Below are 16,209 nucleotides of genomic sequence, written 5' to 3'. Positions count from 1 at the left end.
CAGTGAGGAGCCGAGCGCGGGCGGCGCGGGGGGAGGGGCGGCGGAGGAGAGAACAGCCAGTTGTTTAAAATCCTTCTAGAGCAGTTTCTAATTCCCCCCTTGCGCCGGGGTTCGGAGGGGGGAGGGGGGAAGAAGAGCGGGAGGAGGGAGGAGAGAGGAGAGGGAAGGAGAGAGGGAGGGACCCACGAAGGGAGGGAAGTAGGGAGGAGATTGCCGCTTGGGCTGTAGCAGCCACCGCGCGTTTCGGAAGGCCGGAGGGAGGGGGAGGCCTGTCAGTCTCGAGCGTTGCCTGGGAGAAGGGGGCGGAGCTTTGGCGTGGGGCGGCCAATAGTGGGGGTGGCTGCGTGGGTCGCCATGGGGACGGGGCTGTTCCCGGGGAGGCTGTGATGGGTTGACAGGTGCGTGACAGTGGGAGCTGCTCTCGGCACAAGCATGTACGGCAAAGGCAAGAGTAACAGCAGCGCCGTCCCGTCCGACAGCCAGGCCCGGGAGAAGTAAGTGTCTCCGCTTCTCACCCACCTCCGCCTTCACACGCGCGCACACACACGCACGCACTCGCACACTCTCTCTTGGAGACACAGACACACAGACACTCTCCGCCCGGGGAGAGCCGGGGGTGGGATGGCAGGAGGAGGGGTGCGCGAGGTGGGGGCGTGTGGTGCGGGGAGTGGTGGTTTCCCAGGAGGGGCTTGCGCGGGGCGGGCGGCCGTGGGGGGCTGTCGGCGGAGGGAACGAGTGTGCCGGTGGCGGCGGTGGTGCTGGTGGGGAGGATGGAAACTTGTTTGGGTGATTGAGGGAAATAACCCGCGGGTTTACCTTCTCACAAAGTAACTTTAGAGCTGGGGTCCGGGGCTGCGGGGACCCGGAGATCCGACGGGGGTCGCGGGGAGAGGCCAGCTGCGGCGAGGAGGGCGCGCGGTGGGAATGTGGGTGTTTGAAGGGTGGGTTGGGGTCGGGGCGGGGAATGCGTGGGGTGCCACGGCGGGGGCTCGGGGGCTGGGGCTCGGGTCTAGGAGCTTCGGGCGAGGCCAGGGTGGTGGAGCCGGGCGCGCAGCGGGGCGGAAGCCGAGCGCGGAGCGGCCGAGCGGGGCCTCGCGGGGCGCGGAGACGCGCGCGGGGCGCAGAGGGCGTGTGCGGGCGTGGGCAGGGTGGGCGTCGGGGTTTTCCCGGGCCAAGCAAAGGGACTGGGCGCCCGTAGCCCGGTGCCTGGCGGAGCAGGGGCGGCGGCGGGTGGGCGCCGGGGGCGCCGCTGAAGTTTGAGAGTCAGAGAAGGACCGAGTTTCCGGGGACGAAAAGTGTGCTGGCGAGGAGCGGGTTCTCTGCTGGAGGAGACTGACATTCCTGTCTCTCGCTGCAGACCTAACTCCGCGGCGGCGGCTGGAGAACTTTTTGTGGCGACGTGCTGCTTCCCAAACGTCTGGGGGCCTTGGTGGCCTTGGCGGGAGGCGGCGGGCGGGGCAGTCCCCGCGGGGCGGTGGTCGTGGGGCGCGTGGAAGGGAAGTTGTGTGCGTGGCAGCGGCTCTCTACGGTGGGGAGGGGGCGGTGGTCCGAAAAGGTGTTTGCCGGAAGGGGAGAGGCTCTGAGGTTGGGAGGAGTTGTTAGGTCGCGGTTGTGGGCAGATACAGGTGTTCACTTAGGTGGGAGCTCTTGAGAAAGCTGGCGAGCAAAGAGCTCCTCCCGCCCTGGGATGCCACCGTTAAGCACACAGCGAAGCAGGGTTGTTTGCTGCTATTCTTACGTACTTGTAACGGTGATTTGGTTGTTACTAAAAATGAGAGCAAATAGTGACTGTGACCACTGAGGAAGAACCCCTCTTTTCTGTGCAGGACATCTAACAGTGATTCCCAGTAATCATCTCAACTCTGAGGGTCGGGATTTTCCTGGTCATTTAACGCACACAGCGTTTTGAAGGGGTGTCAGTGGGGAGAGGTTTGGGAGCATCTCTCAAAAGGTGCTTGCACACAGAAATAGCTGTGTAAGTAAAAGCGGAATGAGCAGACAACCGAAGTTTCCCTCCTTGCATTAGGCAGTTAGTCTCCCTCTGAAAGTTTTTTGTGCCCTAGGGATGGGAACATTTCCTAATCTTCGTGTTGGCAGCAATACACACAATTCCCATAGGATTTTGAGGTGGAAGGCCTTGTAGCAAAACAAAAAAAATTATCGGAGAAGTGCTGTTTTTTCAGAGAGATTTCCTGAGGAGCTACATTCAATATCTTGTTGCTGTGACAAGGAATAACTGAGGCATAGAATTATAGCCTGGTTGGGAAGCAGCAGTAACTGGAATTCAAGTTTTGCAATAACAGCTTAATTTGTTAATAATTTGGTTGTAGCATCTGATAAAATAGAAACATCTGAAGGAGAATGTTTTCATGATTACAGAATATTTGGATTTCATATTGTTGGGATGGAGGATTGAAATGCATTGAGGTATAATCTTTTTTAACTTGGGGGCGGTTAACTTTGAGAATCAAAGTAGTTTTGGATTTTTGGTGGACTCCCATCAGTCTATCTTGATGACTTTGGAAGAATTTTTTTTTTTAATTTTGTATCTGAGATAATAGAGGAAGTTAGACTTGGTGTGTCTGTAGCTCTAATTATGTGACTTTGTCACTAAAACAAGTAATTGCCACTTTTGCTGTCAAATATATCAAACTGAGCACCAAGTAACATCTACTCTTGTGAGCAAAATGATGAGGGTTCTGCTAGATGGTGCTATTTGATTTAGATACATTTCTTCCACTCAGTATAATTGGCAGCAGGAATTTGGGACTGGCTTGGCTTTTGAACTAAATATAGGTGAAGAGACCACTTTGGAGAATTGACTATGATTGCTTTGGGTTAATCTTTGTTGCATGAATTTCTAGGTGAATGTTGTTGGAATCTAAGAGAAACCTTGAAGTAGGTTCTATTCAGGAGCCCTGATTGCCCAGTGGTTGAGCACTGGGCTGCTAACTGAACGGTCAGCAGTTTGAACCTACCAGCTACTCGGAAGGAGAAAGATGTGGCAGTGTCCTTCAGTAAAGATTACAGCCTGGAAAGCCTATGGGGCATTCACCTCTGTCTTCTACGTAGCTATGAGTCAGAATTGACTTGACAGCAGTGGGTTAGGTTCTATTTTATAAAATAAACTTAATTGCTTTTTAGTGGGAGAGTTGATCTGATCACTCAGTTTTCCCCTTTATATTTACTTGGGACTTTTATGGTTCAGTTCTAAGGGTAATAACTTCTGAAGATAGGAATCTTGAATTTATCTTTAAAATGTTTGCCACCAGTTTTTTTTAACTATTAAGGTGGCAAATTTTAAAAGGTACCTGAATGAAGAATTCTCTTTAGTAACCAAATTTGGACTGGTTCTTAAAAATCACAGAAGAAATTTGTTTTCAGTAATAATTATATATACTTTAATAAAATGAGTCATTTTAAATAATGGCATTCACATGAAGTAAAAATACTGTTTTTATAATTTACCAAGAAACGTGTTTTCTAACATGAGTTCTTAGTGGATAGCTGACAACTGCTTACCTGTGTCTTTGCTTTCTCTTTCAGTAAGTCACTACATGGAATACATAATATTAATTTTTAGATTTTACACAGTTCCTGCAATTTCAGTGTACAATTCTGAACATAAAAATGGTCAGGGTCAGGTTAATTACTTGTTTTGTTGTTTTTTAAACCAGACAGATCAAGTCTATATGAAGGTTTGGATTAGACTTAATTATAGAGGGAGTGATTGAAAACCCTTGGAGGGAGGTGGGATGTCTGTGTAGAAATTTAAATTCTGATCCTGTTAGGTCATTTCCCCCTTTAGCAGTTCTCATAGCATCCTGTACGTTTTCTTTGTAACACTGATTATAGTTGTAATTAAATAACTGTGTAATTTGTTACTTAATGTCTGTCTTCCCCTAAAATGTAAGTTTCTTGAGGGTAGGAATGATACTCCTAATTTATTTTCTGAGATATCTTTGGCATTAAGAACAGTGTCTTCTAACGTTGTAAGCACCAAATAAATACTTTTTGAATAAATGAAGATGTTAGACTGGGGAATTTTTCAGTGTGAAAAATATTTTTAAAAATAACCTTCAAAATAAGGACTTGGAAGTTCGGGTTTCACATTTGCTGCCTTAGTTATTTTTCAACAATAGTCAACAACAATAGCAACCATGTGACAGTAACTATTATCTATTTATGTGTTTGCCATCTATGTGCCAGTCACTGTGTTCAGCACTTCATGTATAGTTTCTGTACTTCTCCCAATAGTTTTGCAAGATAGGTGATATATTTTCCCCATCAAAGAAACAAGGAAGTACAACTGTTGTGGAAAACAATATGGCAGTTCCTCAAAAAATTTAAAATAGAACTACTATCTGACTCAGCACTTCCTCTCCTAAGTTCATACCCTACCTGTTGCTGTCGAGTTGATTTCGGACACATGGTGACCCTATAGGACAGAGTAGAGCTGTGTTATAGGGTTTCTAAGGCTGTAATCTTTATAGAAGCGGACTGCCACATCTTTCTCCCATGGAGTGGCTACTGGGTTCTAACTGCCAACTTTCCAGGTAGCAGCTGAATGCTTAACCACTGTGCCACCATGGTTCCTTAGTTATGTACCCTAGGGACCTAAAAATAGTGAATCGAACAGATATATGGACACTTGTGTTCATTGCAGCACTATTCACAATAGCAAAAAGGTGTAAACAACCTAAGTGCCCATTAGCAGATGAATGGATGAACAAAATACGGGACATACATATGATGGAATACTAAGGCATAAAGAGAAATGAAGTTCTGATACATGGATGGCCTGAAAGACATTAAGCTGAGTGAAATAAGTCAGTCACAAAAGGATAAATACTGTATGACCTCACTTATATGAGAAGAGGAGAGTAAGTAAATATATAGACACCAGTGGCTATTAGTGGTTACCTAGGGTGGGGAGTGGGGTTGGGGGGAGTAAAAGAGGGACTCATTCTGTTTCCTCTCGAGGAGCCACTGGTGGTTTCAAACTGCTGACCTTTTGGTTAGCAGTCAATTGCTTTAACCACTGCACCACCAGGGCTCCTTAGTAGAATTGCCCCATAGGTTTCCAAGGAGTGACCAGTGGATTCAAACTGCTGAACTTTTGGTTAGTAGCTGAAGCTCTTAACCACTGTGCAGCAGGGCTCCAGTTGAGGGTGGGGAGCCAGGGGAGGAAGAGAGGGAATCATTTTCTGGGAAGTAGTGGGTTTATGTTTATAGTGATGGGAAAATTTGCATTAATTAAGGGTAATGGTTGTACAACTTGACTATATGTGATATCAAAGTTGTACACCAGAAAAAGGGCGAATGGCAAATACTGTATTATATATATAATTTTGCAACAACAGCAACAACAACAAATGATAAAAGGAGGCCCAAGTTGCTGATACTACTTAGTTCCAGGGTCGTGGCTTTGTGGGACTGTCCAGTCAATTGGCCTAATGATGTTTTTAGGGTCATTATTCCACTTCCTAGTTTGGTGAGTAGTGCCTGGGGTCTTAAAAGCTTGGGAGTAATCATCCAGGATACAACAATTGGTCTCTAATCACCTGGAGCAGCAGAGGAAGAAGGAGACCTAGGAATCAGAGAAGAAACTGGACTGTAGGTCTGACTGCCTCCATGAACTACTGCCCCCCTTGCCGTGAGACCAGAACTGGATGGTGCCCAGCCTCTGTTACTGAACATTTTAATCAAGGGATCAGTAGATGAATTCTGATCAAAAGGGGAAAAATGTGAAACAGAATTTGAGATTCTTACAGAATCCAGATTTGCTGGATCTACTGAGATGGAAGGAACCCCTGAATCTATCACTCTGAGAAAATCTTCACACGTGAACTGAGATTATCTCCTGAAATAATCTTTAAACTACACAGCTTAGTTAAATCAGTAAAGAATGTTGACCATGAGCATTGTCTTTTAGAGTGTTATCTATATGAGATCAAACTGACAGCATTAACTCTAAAGCATGTATAAGACGTTTGGGGGGTAATGAGTCTAAATCAATGGTGATGAAATAATATGGGTAGAGGAAGTGAGAATGGTGACGTAAGGTGAAGAATATAACCCATGTTACTGAATTATATATGTAGAAGTTGTTGAATGGGTGTATGTTCTGCTATGTATATTTTCACCAAAATTAAATAATAAAAAAAAATGAAACTAAGACTCTGAATGGTTAAGTAACTTGCTCAGTGATACATCGCTAGAAAATAAGAAATAGGGATTTCTAATACAGCTTTCTCTAACTTTAGGAGCTGTGGTTGAAGCTGAAAGACACATTTTTCAGTATACCAGATTGCCTCCCTGATCTCGGCTAGGATGCTACAGATTTAGGGAACAGAGTTACATAATCAGATTCAACAGACTTTAAAGATTTAATTAGATATGTGATTTTAACCATTTGTGCACCCTGATGTATACCCTCCATTTTGGCAGACTGCAGATATGTATGTGGCCTGAGAAAAATTTTAGGAGTGAAAGACAAAATGAATGAATGAAGAATGCCCTTGTGACTTCAGATTTTTTCCCTAGGAATTTTGTTTGATCACTTAAGTTTCAAATTAGGCATAAAATTGTGAACAATTCCCGTATGAAAGATTGCTGGACATTAAGCTAACACTGTACGCCAAAAAGAATAACTGGTACCTGCAAATAGATGAGTAGTGATAATAGTTTTTTATTAAGCTAATTTGACCCTTTAAAATTACATAATAGCACAGAAAGATAAATCTGCTATATAGCAAAGTTGAACATAAAGTAGTATATAGTAGACACTCAGTGATATTTATTAAGAAACTGCAGAAATCAAAGTGTATGTATAACCTGGGGCTCTGAAAAGTAATTGTGGTCTTTAAATTGTGAATCTTTTAGTTGAATATACTAAGAAGCAAATATCATATGATCATTTTTAGGTGGTTACAATCTAATGAACATTTAAATACTCCATATAAAAAAGAGCTTATCAGATTAGTATCTACTAGCATCTCTTTATCTCCCCTCCTTTTTGCTATTAAGCTACCCCTTTAAAAATTAGAAATGTTTTTTTCCTTTCTGAAAAAAGTAAAGGCAAGCAAAATAATGCAAGTCCCGTCAGACACTTGTATAACAAGCATCTATGGTAATATAATTCAAGATTTCTAAAACCAACAAAGGAATACCTTAATGAGTATGAAATATGCTGTATTATTAAATTGACTCTCCTCCTCCCAGTCCCCAAGGTATTTCCTCCGAAATAGTAAACAGCTTCTACCTAAAATGGCATCTTAGCTGTTAAGAGTTTTTCTTTTGCTTGATCTTTTTCCACCAACTTAAGACACATATCAAAAAAGCTGTTCTTTTGAAGGAACAAACCTAAAGAAAGAAAATCTATGAGATGTTAAGGCCCAGTTTTAGTATTGTTTACCCAGAGATTTATTGTGACTCTTAGAAACAGTATTAATATTGTAATGCATTTTTTCAGAGCTGTGAGAGAAAAAATTAAAGGCTTATTCCCACACTTTGAAAGCCATTTTGCCACATAAAACCAATTCAGCATGAAAAAAATCATTAAATTTTAGTTGCAGTGCTGTAGTGGACCAAATGTGTCTTATATCTTCAACTGCTACTAGAAAGTATGATTATTTTGTTTTAAAATTAGAACCCACTCTGTGGGACAGGAATTGGAATACCCGGGTTGCAGTTTATTAACATCTCACCTCAAGAGCTTAGAGTTGAGAGTAAAATTTGGGAAAAAGCCAATTTGAATTTAGAGTCTTCTTTCTTTCATAGCAACCACAACTGTTGTATTAGTTTCAGGACATTGGCTTGAGAACTTAAGTACTGGAATTAAAAGACATGATGCTGTTGCTAGGAATGTATAATTTTAAAGTATGAATTGAAGATAATTATAACTGTTTTACAATACACGGGAATGTACTATTGTGTGTACATTACTGCTTTGACATTGCTGTGGTGATGATAGAGGAAATATTTCCATGATAGTGATATTTATTAGTTATATGTGAATTTTTGTAAATGTATGATAAAATATTATTTTCGCTAGTAACTTATTTTTTTTCCAGAGGAAGGACTTAACATAGCATTATAGCTTGAGAGTAAGATGTTTGTTAATATCTGAAGAGAGTTGGGAATAAAAATTGAGTGATTATATTCAGATTTTAAAACTTTGCTTATCATATTTTGTATATATTTTACATACCAAAATGAAAACCCACCGTCGCCGAGTCCATTCTGACTCATAGTGACCCTATAGGACAGAGTAGAACTGCCCAATAGAGTTTCCAAGGAGCGCCTGGCAGATTTGAACTGCCGACCTCTTGGTTAGCAGCCATAGCACTTAACCACTATGACACCAGCGTTTCCTATATTTTACATAACATTTATTCCTGTAGTGTTTTGTTAGCGTATGTATATACTTGACATAATTAGGACTACAGAAGCTATTTGATTATTGTACCAAAATCTCACATGTTACAAAAGCAGCCCATCAAGATTTACATTCTACTTGTTTTCAGTAATGTTACAAAAATTATATTGTTCTTATCTTTCTCAAACTGTGTCTCTTGTTAACTGTGTAAGGATATTGAAAAACAGATAGACAAATGAACCACCCAGGGAAGAAGAGAATTTTTCCAGGTAACTTAATAGCCCTGGAGGCTGCCCAAATTTATGATTGATCGTAATGGATAAATGGCAGTTTTTGTCAGAGTAGGTTAATAGTTAAAGATTTTGAAAAGTGGAGCTAATTGTATCCTTGTAGTATTGACAGAATCAAAAAGTTATCTGGACTCAGAACAGCCTGGACTGAGAACACTCGTAGTGCAGTGGAGGGACTCAGATTCATTCTTAATTTACATGTAAAAGATAAACTTGAGTTGGTGTCATGTTTTAGTAATGGCAAAACTACCATCATAGTACTTTAAGAATCTTGATTATTATATTTTCTTGTAGGGCCCTAAACAGCTTTCAGACAACAATGAGCCGTTATAATATTTTAAAATCACAACTCAGCTACAGTGAGCTTGAACCAGTGACTGGCAATCTCATTTTTGGTCTTCTGTATTAATTTTTCTTATGAACATAATGTCAAACAAGTAGTTTAGGAGAGAAAATTTTAGAGACTGAAATACAGCACTTTGTTCTTTTTTTCTTTTTTAAAGAAATTATTTGTAACTGTAGGTATTAAAGAATATAGTTTTAATAACTAATACAGCTCTATTAGTATAATCTAAGTCATGTTAAAATACTGTCGAAATATTTGTGAAGGCAAAAGCATAGCCCTTTTTATCTCTACTAGATGAAAATGTATCTGAGGCTCTGTCCATGTAAGTTAAGTAAGATAAGAGAGGAGCCAATGCCAAAAATAGGCTCTCACCTGAAATTAATGTGGCTGTTTTTCTTTAGTGACCTTATACTTCCCTTGATTCTCCTTTTATTTACCTACCTCAAACTTAAGAAATAACTTAAAGCTACTTTTTGATGGAAGAAAGCTTAGATAAATGAGTTCTATTAAAAATGATTTTATTTAAGCAGTATTAAAATAAATGTTTTCTGTAAAATAGCAAAATCCTAAATACTATGTAGAGTTCCTGTAGTTTTGTCATAAAAAGTTATTGTCTAGTAGTAATAATGACAGCAATGCTATTGAGTATTTTGTTTATGTGTAGCACTTTACTTGCATTGTCTTGTTAAATCCCCTCAAGAATCCAGTAGGTTGTAGATAGTATCTTCTCCTAACAGTACAGAAGAAATCAAAAAAGGTGGGAGTGTTTATTATGATGCTTTTGGCTGCAGGTATCAAAACTGGAGATAAGAGAATGGCTTAATTGACTGGATGGCTGGAGGAGGTAGTGTCACAGTTGACTGAGTGGATCCAGAACGTCAGGGTTCAGGATTAACTTCTCTGTCATCCTCATGGTCTTCCTCTCATAATGCAAGATGGCTACATCAGGCTCCAAGCATCACTTCTCTTACTGCCAAGTGTAAAGTCAGGATTTTTCTTCTTCATGTCTCATCAAGCAGAGATGAAAACCTTTTCATGATGTTGCTTAGCAGATATCCTCTTATGCTTTATTGGTGAGAACCATAAAATGCCCTCCCCCTAAACCAATTACTGGCAAAGGTAATGGGATTACCCTAATTGCCTTAAATCAGTTGTTGTTCATCCCCCGGGCTGGGTACATTGCTCCCCTGTACCTGAACTTCCTAAACAAAACCGTGGATCTTTAGAAGGAAGGTGTATCTTGAGGATATGGGAAGAATAAAATGGGTTCCTGTTTTCATGGAACTTTTTTTTTAAGGTGGAGGGAGAGACATATATTAATAACCAACTAAACAAGCATGTGCTAGGCAATTTCAGATAGTTATAAGTGCTATAAAAGTAATAAAATCAGATTACATAATATACAGAGTGACTGGGAGGCTACGTTAGATTGGGTAGTACGGGGAAGGTTCTTAGGGGAAGGGGACATTTAAGCAGAAACCTGAGTAGTAGTGAAAGAACCAGTCAGGGGAAGACTTGGGTTTAGAGCATTTCAGTTAGAGGCAACAGCTGTAAACTACTGCAGCTGAGGAAACCTCAGCGTTAGCATCATCGTTAAAATTCCCATTGATGTTGGGTTGATTCTGACTCATAGAGACCCTGTAGGACAGAGTAGAGCTGCCTCATAGGGTTTCCAAGGCTGTAATCTTTATGGAAAAAAGATTACACATCTTTTTTCCACTGAGTGGCTGGTGGGTTCATTCAGTTAGCAGCTGAACACTTAACCACTTCACCATCAGGGCTTCTCCCCTAAATAATAGGGCTGATTATCTAGTATTACATCCTAAAATCCAGAGATATAGGTCTCTCTAACAAGAAGATGGAGCCCTGGTGGCACAGAGGTTAAGTGTTCTGCTGCTAACCAACCACTCTTTGGAAACCCTATGGGGAAGTTTTAGTCTGTCCTATAGGATCACTGAGTTGGAATCAACTCAGCAGCCATGGATTTGATTTTGGTAACATGAGGATAGTGGGGCATATGGCTTTTACAATGGTGTTGACTAGAAATATCTAAGATTTACTGAGCACTTAAAGCCTAATGGATTGACAAAGGATGGTATAGCTGGCATAATTATTTCTCTACACTTCCCTAACTCTATAGGGCAGTTCTACTCTGTTCTATAGGGTCACTGTGAATTGGATTAGTACCCTTTATTCTGTGATCTCATAGAAACCTCTATTTTTTCTCTAGGAATTATCTGTGTAATGTTTGGTTTAATGTCTCATCTCCCCCCTTAGATTGGAAGCTCTGTCAGGAGAAGAACCTTGTGGTCATCTTCACCGTTCTGTTCCCCCTGCTTAGAGCAGGGACTGGAACGTGATTAGGTATTTATGGAATAAATGAATGAAGGATGTCACCTTTTGTAAATATGTCACATTAGGTTATCACTAGCTAGAAGGAGCTCATTTTTTCCTGTGTTTCTAATACTTGGTACCAGGATTAGCATATAATTTCCTGAGAAACGTTATCTATAATATAGGCACGTAGCAGTTTCTGTTGAATTTCAGGACTGCCGACCACAGGGGATTACCTAGTTGTATTCCTATGAAATGTGTGTATATTTTTAATGGAATCTCCTTTTTTCTGTGTTTTAACAGATTTGATAATGTAAATGAAAAAATTGATAGCTTTCAAGATATTTCAAAGTACTAGTTTTATACAAGCCTCACAGTAATCTTGTGAAGTGTAGATGGTATCCCCATTGACTACTGAGATTTATAAATGGAAATAGACTCATGCAACCAAGATCATACAGTTAATATGTGGAAGAGCCTATCCACAGTTAGATTTTTTTTGGTTCCAAAGTCAGTGTTCCTTTCATTATACTAAAGCTGCCTCTTTTAAGATGAGAAAGTCACACATGTATATGTTTAAAGAACATTTAGATATGAATCTGATTCAGCAGAAAATGGATTAGATGATAGTTAAAAGTTTATGTCAGTGCTTTGGTTAAATGAGAAACATTGCTATAGTGCGAGTTAAACACCCAGAAAAAAACAAAACAAAAACTTGTTGCAGTTGGTCCCAACTCATAGCAACCCTATAGGACGTAATAGAACTGCCCCATAGGGTTTCCAAGGACCAGCTGGTGGATTTGAACTGCCAGTCTCTTGGTTAGTAACCAAATGCTTAACCACTGTGCCACCAGGGCCATGAACTAAATACAATCCTATACAGTTACTTTACTCCAAAAGTGCACATAATAAATAAAATATGATTTTTGTTCAAAATCCTTATGCTTTTGTTTTATAAATGAATTAGTATGGGATTTAAGTTAGTTTTGGTCTTCTAATTTGTGTGAAGACTTAGGCCAATTTTGATCAATGAATTCCTCCCTATTCCTTTGCCAATTAGTTCCATTTTGGAGAGTTGGGTAGGCATAGAGAAAAGGAAGGCTTTTTTCCTTTCATGCCTCTTTCAATAAGGGAGGAAAAGGCTTTTGATATGGGTTATTGATAGGCAGTTCTTGTTTAATTCTGACAGCAACTTCAGAAAGTAAATATAATGCTCATTTTATGTATGGAGAAACTGAGTCTCAGAGAGGTTATACACCTTGTCCAAAGCCACAGTAAGTTCCATAGTCTGGATTCAAACTCAGGTTTCTAACGCTAGTGGCCACTTTAACCGCTTTGCCTCATTGTGTCCTATTGTTGAACATGGGGAAACATTTGTAATGGGAGTTATAGGAGAATGTTTGGGTACTTCTCACATGTATCTAACATTTTTAGTTGGGGGCAGGGGGCAATAGGGAAGAAGAGCGAGATTAAGGAAAGATTAGAGTCAGTTCACAGTTGCTGAAAAAGTGGACAGAATTATAGGTACCAAAAGAGCTCCACAAATAGATCCAAATTCTTAGCCAGCATCTGATTTAACAACTTGGATATAATGCTTGTCAGAGAGGAAGATGAAATGGGGAACACAGGGTCTGATTTCAGGTAGAGCTAGCTGTTTCCCCATTCTTTGTGTATCTAGAGGCAAAGTAATCTGGCATAAGTTACTTTAGTTGCTAAGCTTTGGAATCAGAAATAGAAGAGGAATGTATAATGTCTAGAAAAAACTTTCTTCTCTAATATGAGCCTTCTTGTCTCTTCCACCCAGCATATGGCCTGTTGACTTTTTTGTTTGTTTTTGGACTAGGGCATCTGGAAAGTTCCATGTGGCCCAGGAGCAACAGTATAACCATACTGAGTCTATTAGCTAGTAATTTCTGTAGTAATGACTATTAGAAAAAATAGAAACAATTCCTTTTTTGCATTTTTTTTACAGCATCATGTGCTATTTTTCATTTATAATTGGATTAAAATTATATGATGATTATACTTTATCAGTTCATTTAAACAATAGCTATTATTAGGAAGCTGTTAAGGTGTTTCAATATGCTTTTTTTTTTTATCCTGAATTAAAATTAGTGACTGCTATCGTTATTCCTTCCTTTAGAAAATGTTATAATCAAAAACCTGAGTGAGATTTTTACCATAAAATGCATTATACACATACACACACACACGCCTATTATCTAGTAATAAGTACATTACACTTACACACACACATGTTGGGAGCAGTTTTCAGGTAGCACTTCATCTTGGGAAATGACTTGCTAATTCATTTTGAATTTGGATTCGTACTGGGTCATTTATGTAAGTGAGTTGGATTTATAAATTCAGGGCCAGAAAGATTAGGGTATAGGCAAGTTTTTATTAAAACATTAAAAGCTGTTGATGCTTTCCTATGAATATATCATTGATCTGAGAACTGATACTACAGCAGTTACTGGGAAAAATGCTGCTAGATGACAAAATGTTTTTGTCTTTGTAGTCAGGTCCCTAGTAGGAAACAGATGGCTCCCTTAAAGGGATAATTGAATGAGTCGGAATCGACTCCACGGCAGTGGGCTTAATGAAAGTATGTGCAGCATTAAAACCAACAAGGGATGAAGAAACACCCAGGCATTAGCAACAAGGGAAGCCTTACCACCCTTAGGTCTGAAGGGGTAAGAGGAGAGAGTAGTTACCAGAATGTGGTGAGAGCTGTGGTCGTTGGAGAAGGGCCAGCCTCCTGGAGTTGTGGTTTTATGAAGAGGACCACAGCCACTGTCAAACCCACCATTAAACAGAGGCTTGAGGCCTGGCAGGGAGAAGGCCTTCTTTCTCCTCCTGCCCTCTGAGCTGTTGGAGCCTCCTTTCTGCAGAACCCAATTGAAAGCCAGTAGGTGAGGGAACCGAGGCAGTATAATCTATGGATATCAGCCTCCCAGGCCACAGCAGGGCAGAAAGAGTAAAGAGTAGACCTGGCTGGCCAAATGGAGAATATCCTGCACATGTTCAATTCTTATTTATTTTTTAAAATTTGAAACAAGTCTTCCAGTTCGTTGTATGAAATGACCTGAGAAAATAGAGCATTTGAAGAAGTTCTTTCTTTTTATATTTTCAAAATAGCATTTAAAAAGTTTTAAAAACTTTTTTATTTTATGGTAGAATAAATTTTATGAGGTGTATGATGTTCATCCTGCTTTCCATTGTCTTCCCATTGCTTTATTCATTTAGAAATGTTAATTGTCTGTTACATGTCAGTCTCTGTTGAGCCTTCCTGAGTCAGATCTGAATAACACAGCAGCCTCTGCTCTCCAGGAGCTCACTATCCAGAGGGGGCGCTCTATCGGTGATTACCACACCAGGTAGCAAGTACTGTAATGGGTATGCAGAAGGTGCTATGGGAGTTCTGAAAAAGTCCCCTGAATTCAGCCTAGGTTCTGTGAAAGTGTCAGGAGAGGATGTATATTAAAAGACAAATAGGCATTGGCCTTATTTGGGGGGGTGGGCAAGTGAAGAGTATTCTATGGAGAGAGAGAGAGAGAGACATGTGCCCAGCAATATGGAGGCATCGAAGGGCATAATATATTTGGTGAACTTAAGAACACTGGCATGGCTGGATGTACTGTAGGAGATAAGTCTGGCAAATTAAACAGGAACTGTTTCAAGAATGGCCTTGAACGAGAGTTTGACCTGGGAGAAGTTGATAAACATTTTAAACAGAAAAAATTGTATCTTACGAGGTACATTTTAGAAGAATCATTTGGGAAGCAATGTGGAGGGTAGGCTAAAGAAGGAGACAGGTCTTTTAAAGCTACTGTAATAATTAAGCTGCGCTAATGATACAAATGTTTATGTCCTCGTCATTTTTCTACACCACTGGCAGTGCAGTGGATATTTTAGGATGTAGAATAGAAAGTACTTGCTAGAAGGCTAACTTGAAGAGGATATAGATTTTTGACTTGGGGTGGCTTAAATGTAAAAAAAAAAAAAAAAATCAAGATTTTTAAGATAGCTGTTATTGTTGGTAGAAGTTTCAGTCAGAGTTTGAGGGAATACAGGAAGAAGAAGGTTAGGTTGATTTAAGGAGGAAAATGATGAGTTCAGTTTAAGGTGCCATTCAGACATAAAGGTGGAGGAATTCAGGAGGAAATTGGGCATGTGGCTCTTGAGTTCAGGGGAGAAGTGTCGGCTACAGATGGAGAAGAATGGGGAGAGACTTCAGTAACATAAGCATAAGGTGCCTGTGTTTCAGGTACTGTATCTGGTACTTATATATTTTATTTCATTGTCTACAGTGCTGTGAAGTAGGTATAGTATAATGTCTCCATTTGATGGGTAAGGAAACTGAGTCTTTAAGAAAATAAGTAATTTAGTCTAGTCACATATGTCGGAACTGGAGGGAATAGGAGCTCAGGCTTAGTTTAGTCTTTCTCTTTTTTAAAAGCTAACTTTATTGAGGTATGTATTTATACAGAAAAGCACACATAAAATAAGTGTAATAGCTTGATGAATTTTCACAAACTGAGTTCACCAGCGAATCCAAGCACCCCTGTCAAGACGGAGAACATTATCAGCACTCAGGAAACTCCCCACATGCTTCACCCTTGCCTTTTGACAGCATAGATGAGTTTTGCCTGTTTTTGACCCATATATATGGCCCATTTTTTCTTTGTATATGTATTATTTGAAGCCATGACATGGTAATAAAACCATTCTTCATGGGAATGTCAAGTGGAGGATGTGAAGAGAACAAAGACGGAACCTTGGGGGAACATTTAAGAGGTAGGTGGAAGAGTAGTTTGAGATTGGGACTGAAAAGGAATACTAGAGAGATAGGAAGA

At 40.3% G+C, this 16,209-nt stretch overlaps 1 protein-coding gene across 8 annotated transcripts in view; it reads left to right on the top strand.

Moving 5' to 3' along the window:
• The first annotated feature begins 351 nt into the window (after positions 1 to 351).
• SSBP2 (single stranded DNA binding protein 2) overlaps positions 352 to 16,209 on the top strand; it is a 300,768-nt gene continuing 284,910 nt past the window's right edge. For 3 of the 8 annotated variants that reach the window (XM_064273729.1, XM_064273694.1, XM_064273689.1), the window contains exon 1: positions 354 to 494. In XM_064273729.1, the coding sequence (XP_064129799.1) occupies positions 433 to 494 (62 nt within the window). In that variant the 5' untranslated portion in view covers positions 354 to 432. Of the gene's footprint in view, positions 495 to 16,209 lie in introns of all 8 variants that reach the window. The other 5 variants (XM_064273708.1, XM_064273715.1, XM_064273721.1 and 2 more) reach the window with 3 other exon arrangements.

This window comes from Loxodonta africana, chromosome 2 (assembly GCF_030014295.1).
Source record: "Loxodonta africana isolate mLoxAfr1 chromosome 2, mLoxAfr1.hap2, whole genome shotgun sequence".
NCBI lineage: Eukaryota > Metazoa > Chordata > Mammalia > Proboscidea > Elephantidae > Loxodonta > Loxodonta africana.
The sequence above is the reverse complement of the archived record's forward strand: the minus strand, read 5'-3'. Positions and strand labels throughout refer to the sequence as shown.